The 16,514-nt window shown below is 39.8% G+C and overlaps 1 protein-coding gene across 2 annotated transcripts in view; it reads left to right on the forward strand.

Annotated features, from left to right (window-relative positions):
• The window catches only part of ATP13A4 (ATPase 13A4), a 159,523-nt gene that overhangs the window by 44,065 nt on the left and 98,944 nt on the right, over positions 1-16,514 (forward strand). For both annotated transcript variants that reach the window (XM_015132515.3, XM_077991164.1), the window contains one exon: positions 10,316-10,462. In XM_015132515.3, coding sequence (XP_014988001.3) covers positions 10,316-10,462 — 147 coding nt within the window. The remainder of the gene's footprint in view (positions 1-10,315; positions 10,463-16,514) is intronic.

Raw genomic sequence — 16,514 nt, forward strand, 5'->3', positions numbered from 1 at the left:
ACGATTTCCCCTAGCCCACGTGTGAGTGAGGGGCCTCACTAGGACTAAGTCCCAAGAGTCCTGGCTCCTAGTCAAGGACTTTTCCACTGAACTGTATTTAGACCAGGGTTCCCACACTTCAGTTGGCATCCGAATAATCTAGAGAGACTATCAGAACAGCTTGCTGGGTCCTAGTCCCAGAGACTCTAGTTCATTAGATTTGGATTGAGACCCAAGAAATTGCATTTTGACAGGTTCTCAAGTGATGCTAATGATTCTGGTAAGGGGCCATATTTAGAGAAAAACTGCTTTCTTTCCTTCCATTTGGGAGCTCGTTTGTTCACTTGGTCCTTGGGAGAGAAATAGAGACCTAGACATTTGATTGATGGCTCAGACGGTATATATTTATCATCTGAAAGAGAAGAATCCAGATTTAGTGAAGTGTTATGAGTGGCCCTCCCATACACAGCCTGAGTGCCTTTCTGGGGCAGGGGTAAAATTTGCTTTCCGGGGCTCAGAGCAGGGGCATGAGTATCTATGGAAGACTCCATTTGGGCCCTTTTATAGATCAAACCCTCCAAGGGAACTTAAGAATCTATCAGACTATTGTTTTCTGGCATGAACATAGTTTAACTGTACTCTACAAGTACATCTGTGTGCCCTCACCTCGTTCTCAGAGGCTAATGCTTTCGCTGCAGTAGAAACAGAACCGCGTTCTGCCTTTCAGGGTCCGTCAGCAAACTCTCCAGATCTGAGACGGTCTGCTCAGCTGAGCTGTGCTCTGAGTTGCTGGCAGAGTTATGGCACAGACAAGAATAAGAGGAAATGGGCAAGGAAATGGAAAAGGAAGGGAGGAAAATAGGTAAGAGGAAAATGAAGAGGGAGGAAAATAGGTAAGAGGAAAATGAAGAGGGAGGAAAGAGAAAAAAATCCACTAAGAGCGAATAAAAAAAGAGTGTCACTACATGAGGAGATGATGTGTTTTGGGATTTGGAGTCAAACGTTTTGATTTCTTGTCCTAGTACTTTAGGTTTGTTACGTAACTTTTCAGGACCTCAATTTCACCACTTGTAAAATGGGGCTAGTGTGAGAATGAAGGGCTGTTGTGTATGTAAAAGGAATTTGCAAACTAAAATGCATGATCAAAGACCATTTTGATTGTGTGTCTGTGTGTCATTGCTCAAGCCATTCCAAAAGTGTTGTATACAAAAGAGCTTGCTATGCACAAGGGGCACCCGTGTCTAGTGGTCTTGCTTATCTGGGTAATGTGCCTTTTCCTCATTACCCAGGAGCCTGGCATTCCCTTCTGGGACAACGGACATGAGGGAAGGTTTTCTGTGACTGGTAATCTCCAGCTCTCTTCCATACTCAGCCAGATGATCTCTCCTAGTTGCATGTAGCCAGCTTTGTAAGTGGACATATACTGGAAAGACTCAAAAAAGCTTTGGTGCCCCTGGGAGCTGCATTCCATCATCCTGCCTCTTTCTTTGCATCTTTGACAGTCTATCAAGCCCCTGTCAAATTTCACTGCCCCTCTACAGCTAATCAGAGCAGTCTAAGCCAGCTTCGGTCTTGCCTTTTTCATCTTGATTTCAACTTTAATTTTTAATTACCTGCTCTTGTGTGTCATTTTAAATGGATCTGCTATGCCAGAGACTCTCCAAATAAATGAGGTTCTAAATTAGTCTTCATGTAATTAGACAAGAACTCAATTATTTCAAACATTCTTACTATCTGAGACTTAGATAAAAATAAGCTTTGGGCACCAATAGTTTAAAAGTTTCCTGCTAAGTTATTTGCATTAAAATGACACCTTAAAAAGATTTTATTTGAATTATATTACAATAGCTGGACTATAACGATTTTCCATTAAGGAGGACTGGATGACTCCTACCTGAAAATGTGTTGCGTATCTGTTCTTCATGTTATTAAAAAATCAGTACTTGCTATTTATCATCAATCTCATGCTGGTAAGATTGCAGATCATTATCACAGATACTGATTAGGTAGTCATTTCTTTTTTTTTTTTTTTTTTTTTTTTTGAGACGGAGTCTCACGCTGTTGCCCAGGCTGGAGTGCAGTGGCGCGATCTCGGCTCACTGCAAGCTCCGCCTCCCGGGTTCCCGCCATTCTCCTGCCTCAGCCTCCTGAGTAGCTGGGACTACAGGCGCCCGCCACCGCGCCCGGCTAATTTTTTGTATTTTTAGTAGAGACGGGGTTTCACTGTGGTCTGGATCTCCTGACCTTGTGATCCGCCCGCCTCGGCCTCCCAAAGTGCTGGGATTACAGGCTTGAGCCACCGCGCCCGGCCGTCATTTCTTGACATTAAAAAAAAAAGAAAAAAAGACTGTGACTGAAAGTCTTCAGTACACAGTTTATTTTCAGTTCTTCTTCTCTTATTAAGGACTCCGAGAGATTTTTTCTGAAAGATAAAAGTCATTAGGTTTTTATTTTATAATTTAAAAAGTGGCATTGTGTTCATTATTCATCTACTTCTGAATTTTAACCAATATCAGTAGCAATGTCACATTTCTATGCAAATGACATGATTTATATTCGTTGTTTTGAATTCAGATGCTCCTGATGATTTTCATAGCTTCCATCTTTATTGTCATTACAAACACATTTTTCCCTTCATTGTCATTGTAGGTTACATGTTGTCAAAGACCCATGATGTGCAGAGGAGAACTTTGTGATGATTAGCAAATTGGCCTGACTCAAGGCACTTCCGTTTGATGTTTTAATGGGGAGCATTTTCGCTTCAGTTTCAATTAAAGATGTCAGGGCTAGGAGCGTTAGTTCAAAAACTTAGAAACTCTGCAAATCAGTCACGCAAATGTCATCTTAAAGTTGGCCAGCATACCAGTATTCTTGTCAGGTGGCAGCATCTGTGTTCACGGACTCCCTTACCTCCTCTCCTTCCAACTCCTCCTCTGCAACTCGGTCTCTCAGCCCATGCTTCCCACAGCAGGACCACTTTCTACTGGAACAAGACACGGTTTTGTGCCTGCTTTTACCCATGAAGTTTCTTCTGATAATTCCTTCTCCCCTCCATTCATGCATGCATTCATTCACTTTTGTTTTCAGTGAGTTAGTATTTACTACACACAAACCACGTATCAGACAGTGGCACAGGCACTGGGAACATAACTGTGAGCAACACAGATGGAAATCCTTGTCCTTACAGAGTGATTTGCTAGTGAGGAGTCAACACACACACATGCTTTCTCTTTCTCAAGTAAATGTAAAAAGTAGGTGTTGTTTCTACTTACTAAAATCTCCTCATTCCTCAGCTATATCCCCTTCTCTGTTAAGTCTTTGTTGATTCATTCTTTGCCCCAGTTCAGAAGGGAGGGAGTGAATCGCCTGTCCTGCATTAGCTCTGGGTTTTCATTTGTGACCGCTGTAGTGCTTTTTACCTTATATTAAAATACTATTCACTTTACAGTTTATAAAGCAGTATGTCATTGATTATTTAATTCTCATAACAACCCTGGAAAATGGGCATTATCATCTCCATTTTACAGATGAGGATAGAGACAGACCAAATGACTTTACAACCCAGTAAATATCAAAGCCAGGCTTTCCTTCCTTCTGTCTCTCTTTCCTACATTTGAGGAACACACATTGCATGCCAGCCAACAGTGCTGGCTCATGGGCAAGTGTGTGAGTGTGTGTGATTAATAAAACCAGGGTTCTTGACCTCATGGAGTTAGTCAGATCACTACACAAATAAATATAAAAATCCACCTCTTAAAAGTACTCCTTAGGAAAGGTTCATGGTTATGGTAGGATTATATAATAGAGATTTGTCTCAGTCAAAACAGTCAGGGAAGGCTTTCTGAGCACCAAAGGATAAGAGTTAAAAGGTGACAGTGGCTGCTGGGGCAGGCACACGGAGAGTGACGCAGGTAGAGGGAATGTGGGGGCAAAGAACTGAAACCTAAGTCTTTCTCTAAGTCCTGAGTCTTTTTTTTTCTCACTATGCTGCTTTCCTTTTTATAGCTTTTGAGCCTTTAAAATTATAAGCTTTCTATTCCTGGAACTTCTCAGCCTTTTTTTTTTCCCCTGGACAGTCTAGATTATAAGCTTTTTGAAGACAGTGATTGTGGTTTACATTTCATTCCCCATGGCACCTAGCACATGGCCACAGCAGGGCTTAATTAATTTATCAGTTGAATTAAGTCGAATCTGTAATAAGTAGTCTCACTGTTTCTTCCAGAATTTCATCTCAAGGGTACTAAAGTGGAATGTCACAGTTGAGGAAAATAATATAGCATTATGTTTCTTTCAGGTACACATTCCTACTTCCGAATCCTGCTCTCCTACGCACTCCCCTGCCCGGCCCCATTTCAGTCTGGTTTTTCATTAGACATCTTGCCAGAAATCTCTGAGATTCTGTGAGCTGACCTCTGAGAAATGACTCAATGTTAAGATAAATCGTTTTGAGGCTATTATCCTTTATAATACAGGGCCATTTATATTATGATTTAACAATTTTCTAGGTATTTACATATAGTTGTCTCATTTGGTCCTTGCCAGTAGAGATTATGTTTCTCCCATGTTACAGATGGAGGCATAGAGAAATTAAACAAAATTCTCTGGGTCCCATAGCTGTAAGATGAGAGTTGAGCTAGAGTTGGAACTAGAGGTCTAATTACTCTCTGTCCAGTGACCAGATTCTACAGAGACAGCGTTGTGAAGTGGTTTAAGAATAAACTCTAGATTCTGAGCACCTGGATTTGATTCCCAGCACTGCTCTTGACCTTGGGCAGTGTATTTGCCTGCTAGGCTTCTATAGCAGAATACCACACACTGGGTTTTGCTGAAACAAGGGAAATTTATTGTTTCATAGTTTTGGGAGCCGAAAGTCCAAGATCTAGGGCCAGCAGAGTTGGTTTCTGGTGAGGCCTCTCTTCCTGGCTTGAAGAAGGCTGTCTTCTCACTGTGTCTTCATGGGGTCTCTTCTCTGTGCTCTTGCACTCCTGGTGTCTCTTCATCTCATATGGACGTTAGTCCTGTTGGATTAGTGTGTCCCCTTATGGCCTCTTTCAACATTAATTACCTTCTTAAAGGATTTATCTCCAGATATATTGGGGGTGAGGGCTTCAACACATGAATTTTGAGGGGACACAACTCAATTCATAACAGACAGGTTATTTAACCTCTTTTTGCCTCCATTTTTTTTCTGTTAACTGGGGCTAGTAATAATACCTGTCTCCTTGTGAGGACTAAGCATGTGATATGTGTAAAGTTCTGAAATAAAGACTGCTTGGCATGCAGGCATTCCATGGGCATTAGTCAACTTTTTACTACACACTATATCTCCAGAAGTTTCAGTCAATGAACCGGCTAATCCACTGCTCCATTTCCCCTCAGAAAACAACTACAAAAATGAGCAAGCCCCAAATCCTGGTCTCTCCAAAAAGTGTATACTGAGTTTTCTAGATTTCCTTGTTTTGTATACAAACATAAACATAGGCTTTGCTTTGTTAATAACCTCATTGTGTTGTCCCTCCCTCCTCTTTTTTTTTGGACAACATATACTGAGATAATAATTATTGTGAGAATTTCTCCAAAACTTAGAACTTTATGTATCTTATAACTAAATCCTATATTCTAGCCAATGTCATCTTTTTTCCAAGCTAAAAAACATTGGGAATATGAGGTCGGTATGTTAAGAGCATCAGCGAGTCTGGCCAAGAGAGGGAAAGAGAAAGAAAAAAAATGAAAGATATAAAAATGAAAGAATTATACCAAAGTTATGGGCCTATAAAGGCAGTGCAGTGTTTTAGAATAGCCTGAGAAATTTATTATTACATTATCCATAATCCTCTAGGTATTTCACCTTAGCTAGAGTTTAGCGTTTTAGCATTGCAACGTATCCATCTCCAGGAGAAAATTACTCATTTTCTGATGTCTCATTGGAATTTTGAAATGGGTTCTTCTTAAGGCAAGCTCAGAATTATATTTTTTTGTGTAGTGAACTACACAAGAGAAGTCACAGCATTGGCCTGAACTTGAAGTGACCATTATATTGCTTTTAAATTTCAAGGGATGAGGTTCTTATGGTAAAAGGATAGAATTAGGTAAGCAAGATGTGTTAGTCTCTTCTCACGCTGCTAATAAAGACATACCCGAGACTGGATAATTTATAAAAGAACGAGGTTTGACTCACAGGTCAGCATGGCTGGGGAGGCCTCAGGAAACTTGCAATCATGGTGGAAGGGGAAGCAAACACATCCTTCTTCACATGCCGGCAGCAAGGAGAAATGCCAAGCAAAAAGGGGAAAGCCCTTTATAAAACCATCAGATCCTGCGATAACTCACTCACTATCATGAGAACAGCATGAGTGTAACTGCCCCCATGATTAAATTACCTCCCACTGGGTCCCTCTCATGACATGTGGGGATTATGGGAAATATAATTCAAGATGAGATTTGGATGGGGACACAGCCAAGCCATATCACGAGATAACTTGCTTCATTCAAATCTAAAAGTTTATCTGGCATTTCCAGGGTCAGAAAGTACAAAGCCATAGGAAATAAAAAATGTCCAGGTTTCTTCCTCTGTTTTTCAGTCCAGGTCAAACACTGGTCCTTTTTGTGCATTTGACTTTTGAAATGCACTCTGGAATTCTTGTAAAACCTATTTTTTTTAGAGTTCAAGGACTGATCTGGTTAATATTTTTGATAAAGAGGAGGTAAAGCCTTCTCAATGAGACCTGAGGTTTGCAAAAAGTCCAGATTTGCCAGGCAAGCACTTTGGATTATTTGCATTATAAACCAATTATTTAAAATGGTAGCTCCTCTGGTACATTTAGGTATTTTACAAATCATTACCTGCTTTGAGGAGAGCTGGGAAACAGACTAAAGTAGAAAAAGCCATTTCCAGGTAAAGATGCTGCTTTTCCACAAAGGAAAAATTGAGAGACTTTTAGAATTTCCTCAAAGGGAGAGTAAGTTCCTACTTACAGAAAGATCTCAGAAACAACGTGCTATGAAAAATGAGGCACAGAACCATACCATCTATTGCCTCCCTGCTATGGGGCAAACCTTGGATCAGACACATTATGTATTATTTCATTTAATCCTTCAAACATCCATGAAATTTGGTATTATCTCCATTTTCTAAATAAAGAAAATTAGCTTCAGACAGCTGTAAGACAGTTTAGAGCTGGGATTTGAGTTCAGGCCTGAAGCCTGTGCTCTTTCCATATTCAACAATCCCAGAATGAAAAAAGAGAAGTCAATGATTTTGCTTGAAGTGACCACTTCACATTGGTGTACTTTCCTTCCATTTCTTTGCTTTTTTCCCCTTAAAAAGCTGGGTGATTTGACAGAGTCCTCAACAGGGTAATATATAAGAAAGAAGTCAGTGTCACTCCCCTACTCTAAGCAAAAGGGTCATCTAGCTGCCCTATCTTTTATTTTTTCTATATAATTCTACTTTGTATCATACAGAATTATGAGTTATTGGGGTTAGGAGTAAATGGGGATGACAGGAAATGAGCTTAAAGGCAAATATATCCAAGCACCTTTGATTTGGTAATATTATGAACTATAAGAAGATATAGGTATATAGGTGAATGTCAGTTTTTAATACACACCTAGACTAAGGCATACAGTTGGTGCACTGGGTTAATATGGCCTTTGAGAACTTGAACACTTTGCTTTTCCCCTTTTAGGCACTACCGTCTGGAGGTCTGTCTGTTGTCACACAGGGCCAGAGGGTGACAGCTTGACTTCAGGAATTAGGTTCTATGCTGTCAGGAGAGCACATTGTGAGAAACTGGATACTATTTGTCACTTGGTGCGGAATTCAAGGTGATTTTTACATGCCAGCCATAGACACCATGGGACAACTTGTTGAAATAAAGAGAAGGGGCCAAGATTTGGAATGGAAAGATCTGGACTCAAGTCTCAGTTTTATTCCTACTACCAATTTCAGACTAGCTTGAGTAATTCTTAGCCTTGCTGATGATCAGTTTTCTCATCTGCAAAATGGAGATAATTATAATACCAACATTAGAGAATTGTAAGCCTAAAATAAGATAACATAACAAAATTTCTACAAACTGCTATATAATCATATGAAAATTAGTTGTTAATATTATTTTAATTCACTGGAGATGATTATTAGTTGCTGTCTTCCTACTTGGTGGCCAGAGGTCTCTGATCTTGATGGCTCTTTTATGATTTGTGTTCCTGTTTACCTACAAATTATACATTTTCTTACCAAATTTGTCATTGAAACTATGTTCTTTAGAAGTCCCAGTTCAGGCTCGACATAAAAATGGCAGTCCAATCAAATTATATTTTTTAGCAAAACTGTAGAATAAAGTGGAAGGTTGGAGGGGACTCGAGGAGGCAAGCAAGAGTGGGGATGTGACTGTTAAGTCCCTGCTCTAATAGTTACCAAGTATGTCTTTCTTTCCATGCCAACTAAATGGGAGAATAATTAACTGCAACAATTCCATAGGGGTTTTGACATTAAATGAAATAATACGTATGTGGCATTATGTGCTAGGAACACAGTAAGTGTGAAATAAATATTAACTATTATTAGAAATGGGAAGTTCTTATTTAAAAACTGCTTTGATGAAATCAAAAGCAAAGCTATATAATGCTGAACTGTGTCAAGGTTTGTTCAAGAGAGTTGGTTGCCTACTCTACCATACCTAGACCATGTCTGTCAGATCACTGGCTTAGTCATTGAAAATTTAGCTCCCTTCCACCATTCTTAGGCTCATCATTCTTAACTCCATACAATTTAATTTGAATTGACTTAGTCACCTTTTTTTTTTTTTAAATCCATAGGATAACAGCCAATTTCACTGGCTTTTAAAATTGATTAATTAACATTCCAATTTCTATTAAGGTTTTGTTGGCTTCCTTCCCTTCTTCATCTCTCTCTCTCTCTCTCTCTCTCTGTCTCTCTCTCTCCCTTTTTCACACACACACACACACACACACACATATGCACACAGAATCTGTGCAAAGCCTGGCTGAAGTACAGACATGTGTCACACACAATTCTCACCCACAGTCCAAGAGAAGTGGTAAGGTGGATAGGCAAAGGGTAAAATGTGTTGGGAATCTCGAGAACACTGATGACTTAGAGGAGAGATCACCCAGAGAAATTAGGGAGGTTCTCAGGACATGAACTCTGACCTGGACCCTGAAGGATGGTAGACTCCAGCCATGTAAAGACTTAAGGAGAAGAGAGAAGAATATGTACTACAGGCAAGGAGGCAGCAGGAGCAAAGGCTTCCAGATGGTCTCCTCTTAGGAGGACCAATATAAGAGATTAGCTACAATGATTGTATCTTCCCCTCCCTGCCTTTTGCAGAGTCAGCTAGGGCACTCTTCATAGCAAAAGTGGGTGTGGTGGTGGACACAATTCCCAGCTCTGACCTACATTTCCCAAGCATCACATTGTTCCCACGTTTGACTTTTTCTTTTATACTTCTTAAATCCTGAGGTTTATCAGTCATCTGAGTGGGTTTTATGTCTAGTATTTACCCGTTCAGATAATAACCACTGTCAGATCAGTCTCTAAGGGACCATTGTGGTATCTGTTTCTCAATCCTGTGCTTCTCCCTCTAATTTTACTCTGTGATGAAGTAATCAGTGAACTGCAAAGGGAAGCAGTTTTAATTAGGGTCATGCAATAAGGTGCCTTCTTCAACCACACCTGTGCTAACATCTTGACAATTACCTTGGGCAGGTTCAGTACATAGATTCAGTCTTTTTCATCCATTCTTCGGACTCTTACTGAGCAGGTCTCAGTGCTCCACATGAATGGGGATAAGGAACAATAGAACATGGTCCCTACATTCCAGGTAGTCTAGAAGAACTAAGAGAATACAGGCAAAAAGTGATTAAGACCACAAGAGAGGGACACTTAACATGTTTTTGAAGTTAACAAAGTGACAGGTTTTGTTTTTTTTCCCCCTGGTGGAAGGGTGTTAATGAGGCTGTTCTGTAGGGGGTGGAATTTGAGTTAAGCCTCGAAAGATGGGGATAGTCATCAGGCCATGGGCTGAAAGGTGATGCAGTGAACTAGTTCTTACCTGCGAATGAGCCTCCTGACCCTCAAGCTTTGTTACGTGTCAGTGCCTCATCTTCATATCCAGATTCCTCAATCAATGATGACAGGTCATTTTCCCTCAAGGTTCTATATCCATCATCTTTCAGAGACAAACCATTCTGTCTGGAATGTTCACGAACTCCAAACACTTACAGAATTATATTAAAAGGATGTTTTTCAGGTTGAATTTTAGCCTGCTGACCTCTCTTAACTTCATGGGGCTTTTGATGTCTATCTCCTCAGGATGAATTCCAAATTTACTCTTGGAAAAAGGTAATATGGATCTACCTGTCAGCATTAAACAGCGCATTTGGTCTCACTCCTGACCACCCTGTCATTACAGATGAGGAGTATATCATAAACAGAGCCATAAGAAAGCCAGACCTAAAGGTAAGTCAACGGATGGCTACTGCTGATGCCGGAGAGATTTCACCCTTTTCCCCTCAAGTGTAAAGTTAAATGCAGCTCCTCCATGGTGCCAATCCTCATTTGATAGTGTATATTTAAAACGTGAACTTTGGAGCCAGACAGTTCAAATCTCAGCTTCATCCTTCTAAATAGTGCAACCATTGATCTTAACTCTGCTGAGCCTGTTTTCTCATCTACAAGATGATGATAATAATGTCTATTTCTAATATTAATTGATAAAATTCAATAAATTTAGAAATACAAAGATTAAAGTAGTTCCAGGTATATAGCAGATGCTCAATACATACTTGTTCTGTTTTCTTTTCCTTTCTTAGAGGTAGGATCTCACTATGTTGCAGTGGCTATTCACAGGCACATGATTATAATACACTGCAGCCTCAAACTCCTGGGCTCAAGTGATCCTCCTGCCTCAGCCTCCCTAATAGCTGGGATTACAGGCATGTACTGCCCAGCCCAGTTCTTACCTATTAGCTTTTAATAGTATTGTGCCCTATATTACAATCTATGTAACCGGGTTAATCTTATATTAAAGGTAATCACCCAGGGATATCCCAGGAGGTTTGCTTATGCCTGCAAATATGACCTTATTTGAATTCTTGTCATTCAAATGTATTTGGGTTGCTCCGTCTTCACCCTATTAAATTAGTTCTGCTTGGATTATGACTAGTTAACATTCATATTAAAAACATTTTGTAAGACAGAATGTTTTCTCTTACATTTATGTATGGGTAGTCAGCTGTTTAGTTTTATGAGCTCAAGGTCAGTTATTTAAAATAATAAAAGTAAATTATGAGCAATTTTCCTATTGTCAATTGTTATCACCCAGTTGTCTTTTTTTTTGAAATGGAGTTTCATTCTTGTTGCCCAGGCTGGAGTGCAATGGCGCTGTCGTGGCTCACTGCAACCTCTACCTCCCGGGTTCAAGCAATTCTCCTGCCTCAGCCTCCCAAGTAGCTGGGATTACAGACACCTGCCACCATACCCAGCTAATTTTTGTGTTTTTAGTAGAGACGGAGTTTCACCATGTTGACCAGGCTGGTCTTGAACTCCGGACCTCAGGTGATCAACCAACCTCAGCCTCCCAAAGTGCTGGGATTACAGGGGTGAGCTACGGTGCTCCACCTGCCCAATTGTCTTAACTGCCCAAATAAACAAAAACAAAGGAGGTCAGGTACCTCCAAATAATAGTTGCCCTAATCTGTTAGATGTCCATTCACCTGGAGAAGTAAGCTTCCCAGATAGCCTATGTTCTCATAGTTTCATTGCTCTGAAATTCTAGCATCTTTAGTAGCATCAAATAAATAAGTGAACAGATCAATGAAGAAATGGCCAAGTCAACGCACAGAATTGCAGGAGGGGCAGGGGTCTTGAAATGGAAAGTTGTGATAGGTGTACTGCCTTCATTTACCAGCTATGGCATAGGCAGTTTGGTTAGTTACTGCCTCTCTGGTCTTGAGTTTCTTATTTATAAAATAAAAGTAATACCCTCTCTTTGCCTTTCTCAGGGCTGTTATGAACATACAATGAGACGATGGGTATTAAGGTCATTTGTGAACTTCAATGAACTATGCTAGTAACAAAACTTTCATTAAAGTCAGAGGAGCTGTCACGGGCTCAGCCTTGATGACAATAACAGCATTATCAAGAGGGTAACATTTAGGGGCATTTAAAGGAGGGGTCCCCAACCCCCAGGCCACCGATCGGTGCCCTGTCCATGGACTGTTAGGAACCAGGCCGCACAGCAGGAGGTGAGCTGCCGGCAAGCTAGCAAGCATTACCGCCTGAGTTCTGCCTCCTGTCAGGTCAGCAGCAGCATGAGATTCTCATAGGAGTGAAATCCTTAATATTGTGAACTGCTCATGTGAGGGATTTAGGTTACAGTGCTCCTTATGAGAATCTAACGATTGCCTGATGATCTGAAACCATCACCCCATCCCCAATATTCGCGAAAAAGTTGTCTTCCACAAAACCGGTCCCTGGTGCCAAAAAGGTTGGAGATCACTGGTTTAAAGGAAGTCTGAAGATTACAGCAAAGAACTATGTCAGGTTTGGAAACATAGGCTAAGAGGAGAAGCTAAGGACCATCTGGCAGAGTTGCAGGCAAAGCTAACACCCAGTGCTTAACCTGTTAAACAAGTTGCTCTTATAACATGTTCTAACAAGAAATCACAAGCAGAAAGCCCGGGGAGAGGAAATCTTCCTGATGCCTGAGCAGAAAGATGCAATTCACCCCGCAGCAGAGATTTGGTTTCCTAATTGCTGTTTCCTGGTCTGAATTTCCAGGAAATGGGCAAATCAACCTCATCTCTTGCAAATATTGTGCTTAACATCCTCTTACCAGCTTCCAGAGACTCTGAGAGTGATAGGGAAGCAGATAAACTCCCAGCAGAGACGGTTTCTCCTGGGGGAATCGCAAATGTGCTCAAAAGGTCTAGGATGGAGCCATTCTTCTCATTCTGTGAGGAATGGCTTAAGAAACTGTCGGAAGATAATGGAATTTTCTATCCTCTGGCCTGAGGTAAAACTTACCAGTAGCCTCTTTATTTCTCATTATTGCTGCCTTCATCTACAGATGTTTCATGTCTATTATGTTTTACACATTTTTCAACCTCAGTGTGTGGTTTCTGCCTCTTGATAAGAGGTTCTCAAACTGATCCGGGGCCTCACATTGGAACCACAATTTGTCCTTTAAAATTTTTCTAACACAGATTTTTGCATTTATGTAATTAATAAGTAGGCAGCCATCACTTTATACAGCTTTAATCCTGAAGTCAATGGATTTTCAGATTTTCCTTTGGGACTAGCTTGAATATGATATCCTTTAAGAGACTGAACTTTGGAGCCAGATGGGCTAGAGTTCGAATTCCTGGAAAGTTACTTAAGCAAAATGAACTTCAGGTGCAAAGTGAAGAAGAAAATAATATCTGCCCTAGCACAGGATGATGGAAAAGACTAAACATAACATGTGAAAAGTCCTAACATGCCCCCAAAATAGTAGCTGTGATTACAATCCTGCTGTATTTGCAAAATTGCAAAGAATACTGAAGAGAAAAGCAAATTGTGAGGCAAGACGCTTGAGATTCCAACATGTGTCATGATGGCTAACACGCCCTAGAGCCTGTCATTTACAAATATTTCCTTTGCAGATTGTGAAATCTGCAAATTAGAGATTGTGTGTCATTCCTACTGGCAATTCACTATAAATTGGAAATAAGATATACTTTTTAAATGCAGTATGTTGCAACCAACCTTGCTGAAATAAATCCATTCTGTAAAATAAAAAAAATACAGCATTTTACATGCTATTTGGTAAGTTTGAATGCCTCTCTGTGTGTGTATGTGTGTGTGTGTGTGCACGCGTGCGTGCACGTGCACATGTGTACATGCACATACACCTATGGCATAGAGTTAACATTCATTTTTGGTAACCTAGACCTTGGAGCTAAGGGATTTAAACTGCATTTCTGGTTGATGTGGTTTTGCAAAGCTTTCACTCATTTATTTAATAAAAAATGTATTGAGCACTTATTTTGTGCCAGCTATATGGTCTTTCCAGTTTTAAAATGTATCTAATGGTTATAATGATGATAACATTCTTGAGCATAGAATATCTAGAGAGAAGCTGAGGTAGAACATAGACATAATCTGTCCAATTGCCTAAATGTATTCATGGGGAAACTGAAGGGCAGAAAAATTTAGTTGAAGTTCTCAAATAGCGATTTAGCAGAGTAGCTACAGAAGGAAGCTCTAGATACTGTTCCTCAACTTTGGCTGAACATTAAAATTACCTGAGGAAAATTAAAAATATTTATGCCCAGAATGCACTGCAGACAAAACAGAATCCTTGAGGGTGGGACCCAGTACAGTACAATATTACTAAACATAGTCACCCTGCTCTGCAAAAGAACAACAAAATTTATTCCTTCTCTCTAACTGTAACTTTGTACTGTTGACCAACCTTCCTCCATCCCATTGTCTATGCTGTTCCCCCCAGCCTCTGATACCCAATATTCTGCTCTCTACTTGTACGACATCAGCTGTTTTAGATTTCACAAATGAGTCAGATCCTGCAGTATTTGCCTTATGTGTCTTGCTTATTTCATTTAACATCTCTTCAGGGTTCATCCATGTTGTCAAAACTGACAGAATCTCCTTCTTTTTAAGGCCAAATAACATTCCACAAAGAAAATGTATATGTACAGTTTCTTTATCCATTCATCCATTGATAGACCCTTAGGTTAATCCATATCTTGGCTATTGTGAATATTACTGCAATAAACATGAGAGTGCAGATATTTGTCTGACATACTGATTTCTTTTCCTTTAGATATATACCTACTATTGGGATTAAGGGATCATATGATGGTTTATTTTTAATTTTATAAGGAGCCTGTATACTGTTTTTCATAATGACTGTACTAATTTATATTCCCACTAACAGTGTACAAGAGTTTCTTCTCTTTATATCCTCGCTAGCATTTGTCATTTTTTTTTTTGTCTTTTTGATAATAGCATTTTAACTGGAGTGAGGTGATAGCTCACTGTGGTTTTCACGTTCATTTCCCTGATGACCAGTGATATTAAGCATGTTTTCATTTATCTGTGAGCCATTTGTATGTCTTCTTTTGAAAAATGTCTGTTTCGGTCTTTTGCCCATTTTCTATCAAATAGTTGTTTTGTTGCTACTGAGTTTTTTGAGTTCCTTATATATTCTGGATATTAACCCCTTGTCAGATATACAGTTTGCAAATATTTTCTTCCATTCTGTAGGTTGTCTTTTCACTTGGTTAGTTATTTCCTTTGCTGTATAGAAGCTTTTGGCTTGATGTAATTTCAATTGTCTATTTTTGTTTTGGGGTAGCTTGCACTTTTGGAGTCTTATCCAAAAAATCCTTGCCCAGATCAATGCCATGTCAGACCTTATATTTTTCTTTCAGTAGTTTTATCATTTCCCATCTTACATTTAAGTCTTTAATCTATTTCAAGTTGAGTTTTGTGTATGGTAAGATATAGGGGTCTAGCTTCATTCTTCTGCATGTGGATTGCCAGGTTTCTCAGTTTGATTTATATATATATATATATATATATATATAGAGAGAGAGAGAGAGAGAGAGAGAGAGAGACAGAGAGAGACAGAGAGAGAGAGAGAGAGAGAGAGAGAGAGAGACAGAGTCTTGCCCTGTCTCCCAGGCTGGAGTACAGTGGCAGGGTCTCGGCTCACTGCAACCTCAGCCTCCCAGGTCCAAGCGATTCTCCTGCCTCAGCCTCCTGAGTAGCTGGGATTACAGGCACCCACCACCATGCCCAGCTAACTTTTGTACTTTTAGTAGAGATGGGGTTTTGCCATGTTGGCCAGGTTGGTCTCAAATTCCTGACCTCAAGTGATCCACCTGTCTCAGCCTCCCAAAGTGCTGGGATTACAGGCATGAGCCACCATGCCTGGCCTATCTCAGCATTATTTATTAAGGAGACCATCCTTTATTCGTTGTGTGTTCTTGGCACCTTTGTTGAAAACTAGTTGCCTGCAAGTGTGTGAATTCATTTCTGTTTTCTCTATGTGGTCCCATTGGTCTATATGTCTATTTCTCTGCCAGCACCGTGCTGTTTTAGTTACTATTGCTTTGTAGTGAAATTTGAAGTCAGATGGTGTGATGCCTTTAGCTTTGCTCTTTTTGCTCTGTTTGCTTTGGGTATCCAGGGTCTTTTGTGGTTTCATACCAATTTTAGGATTGTTTTTCTTATTCCTGTGAAGAATATCACTGGTATTTTGATAGGAATTTAATTGAATCTGTATATTGCTTTTGACAGTATGGGCATTTTTAACAAGATTAGTTCTTTCAATCCATGAGAATGGAATATCTTTTCAATTATTTTTGTCTTCTTCAATTTCTTGCAATAATGTTTTGTAGATTTTAGTGTAGAGATTTTTCAAGACCTTGGTTAAATTTATTCCTACGTATTTTATTATTTTTTTGTAGCCGTTGCCAATGGGATAGTTTCTTGATTTCTTTTT

Source organism: Macaca mulatta, chromosome 2, assembly GCF_049350105.2.
Source record: "Macaca mulatta isolate MMU2019108-1 chromosome 2, T2T-MMU8v2.0, whole genome shotgun sequence".
Lineage (NCBI taxonomy): Eukaryota > Metazoa > Chordata > Mammalia > Primates > Cercopithecidae > Macaca > Macaca mulatta.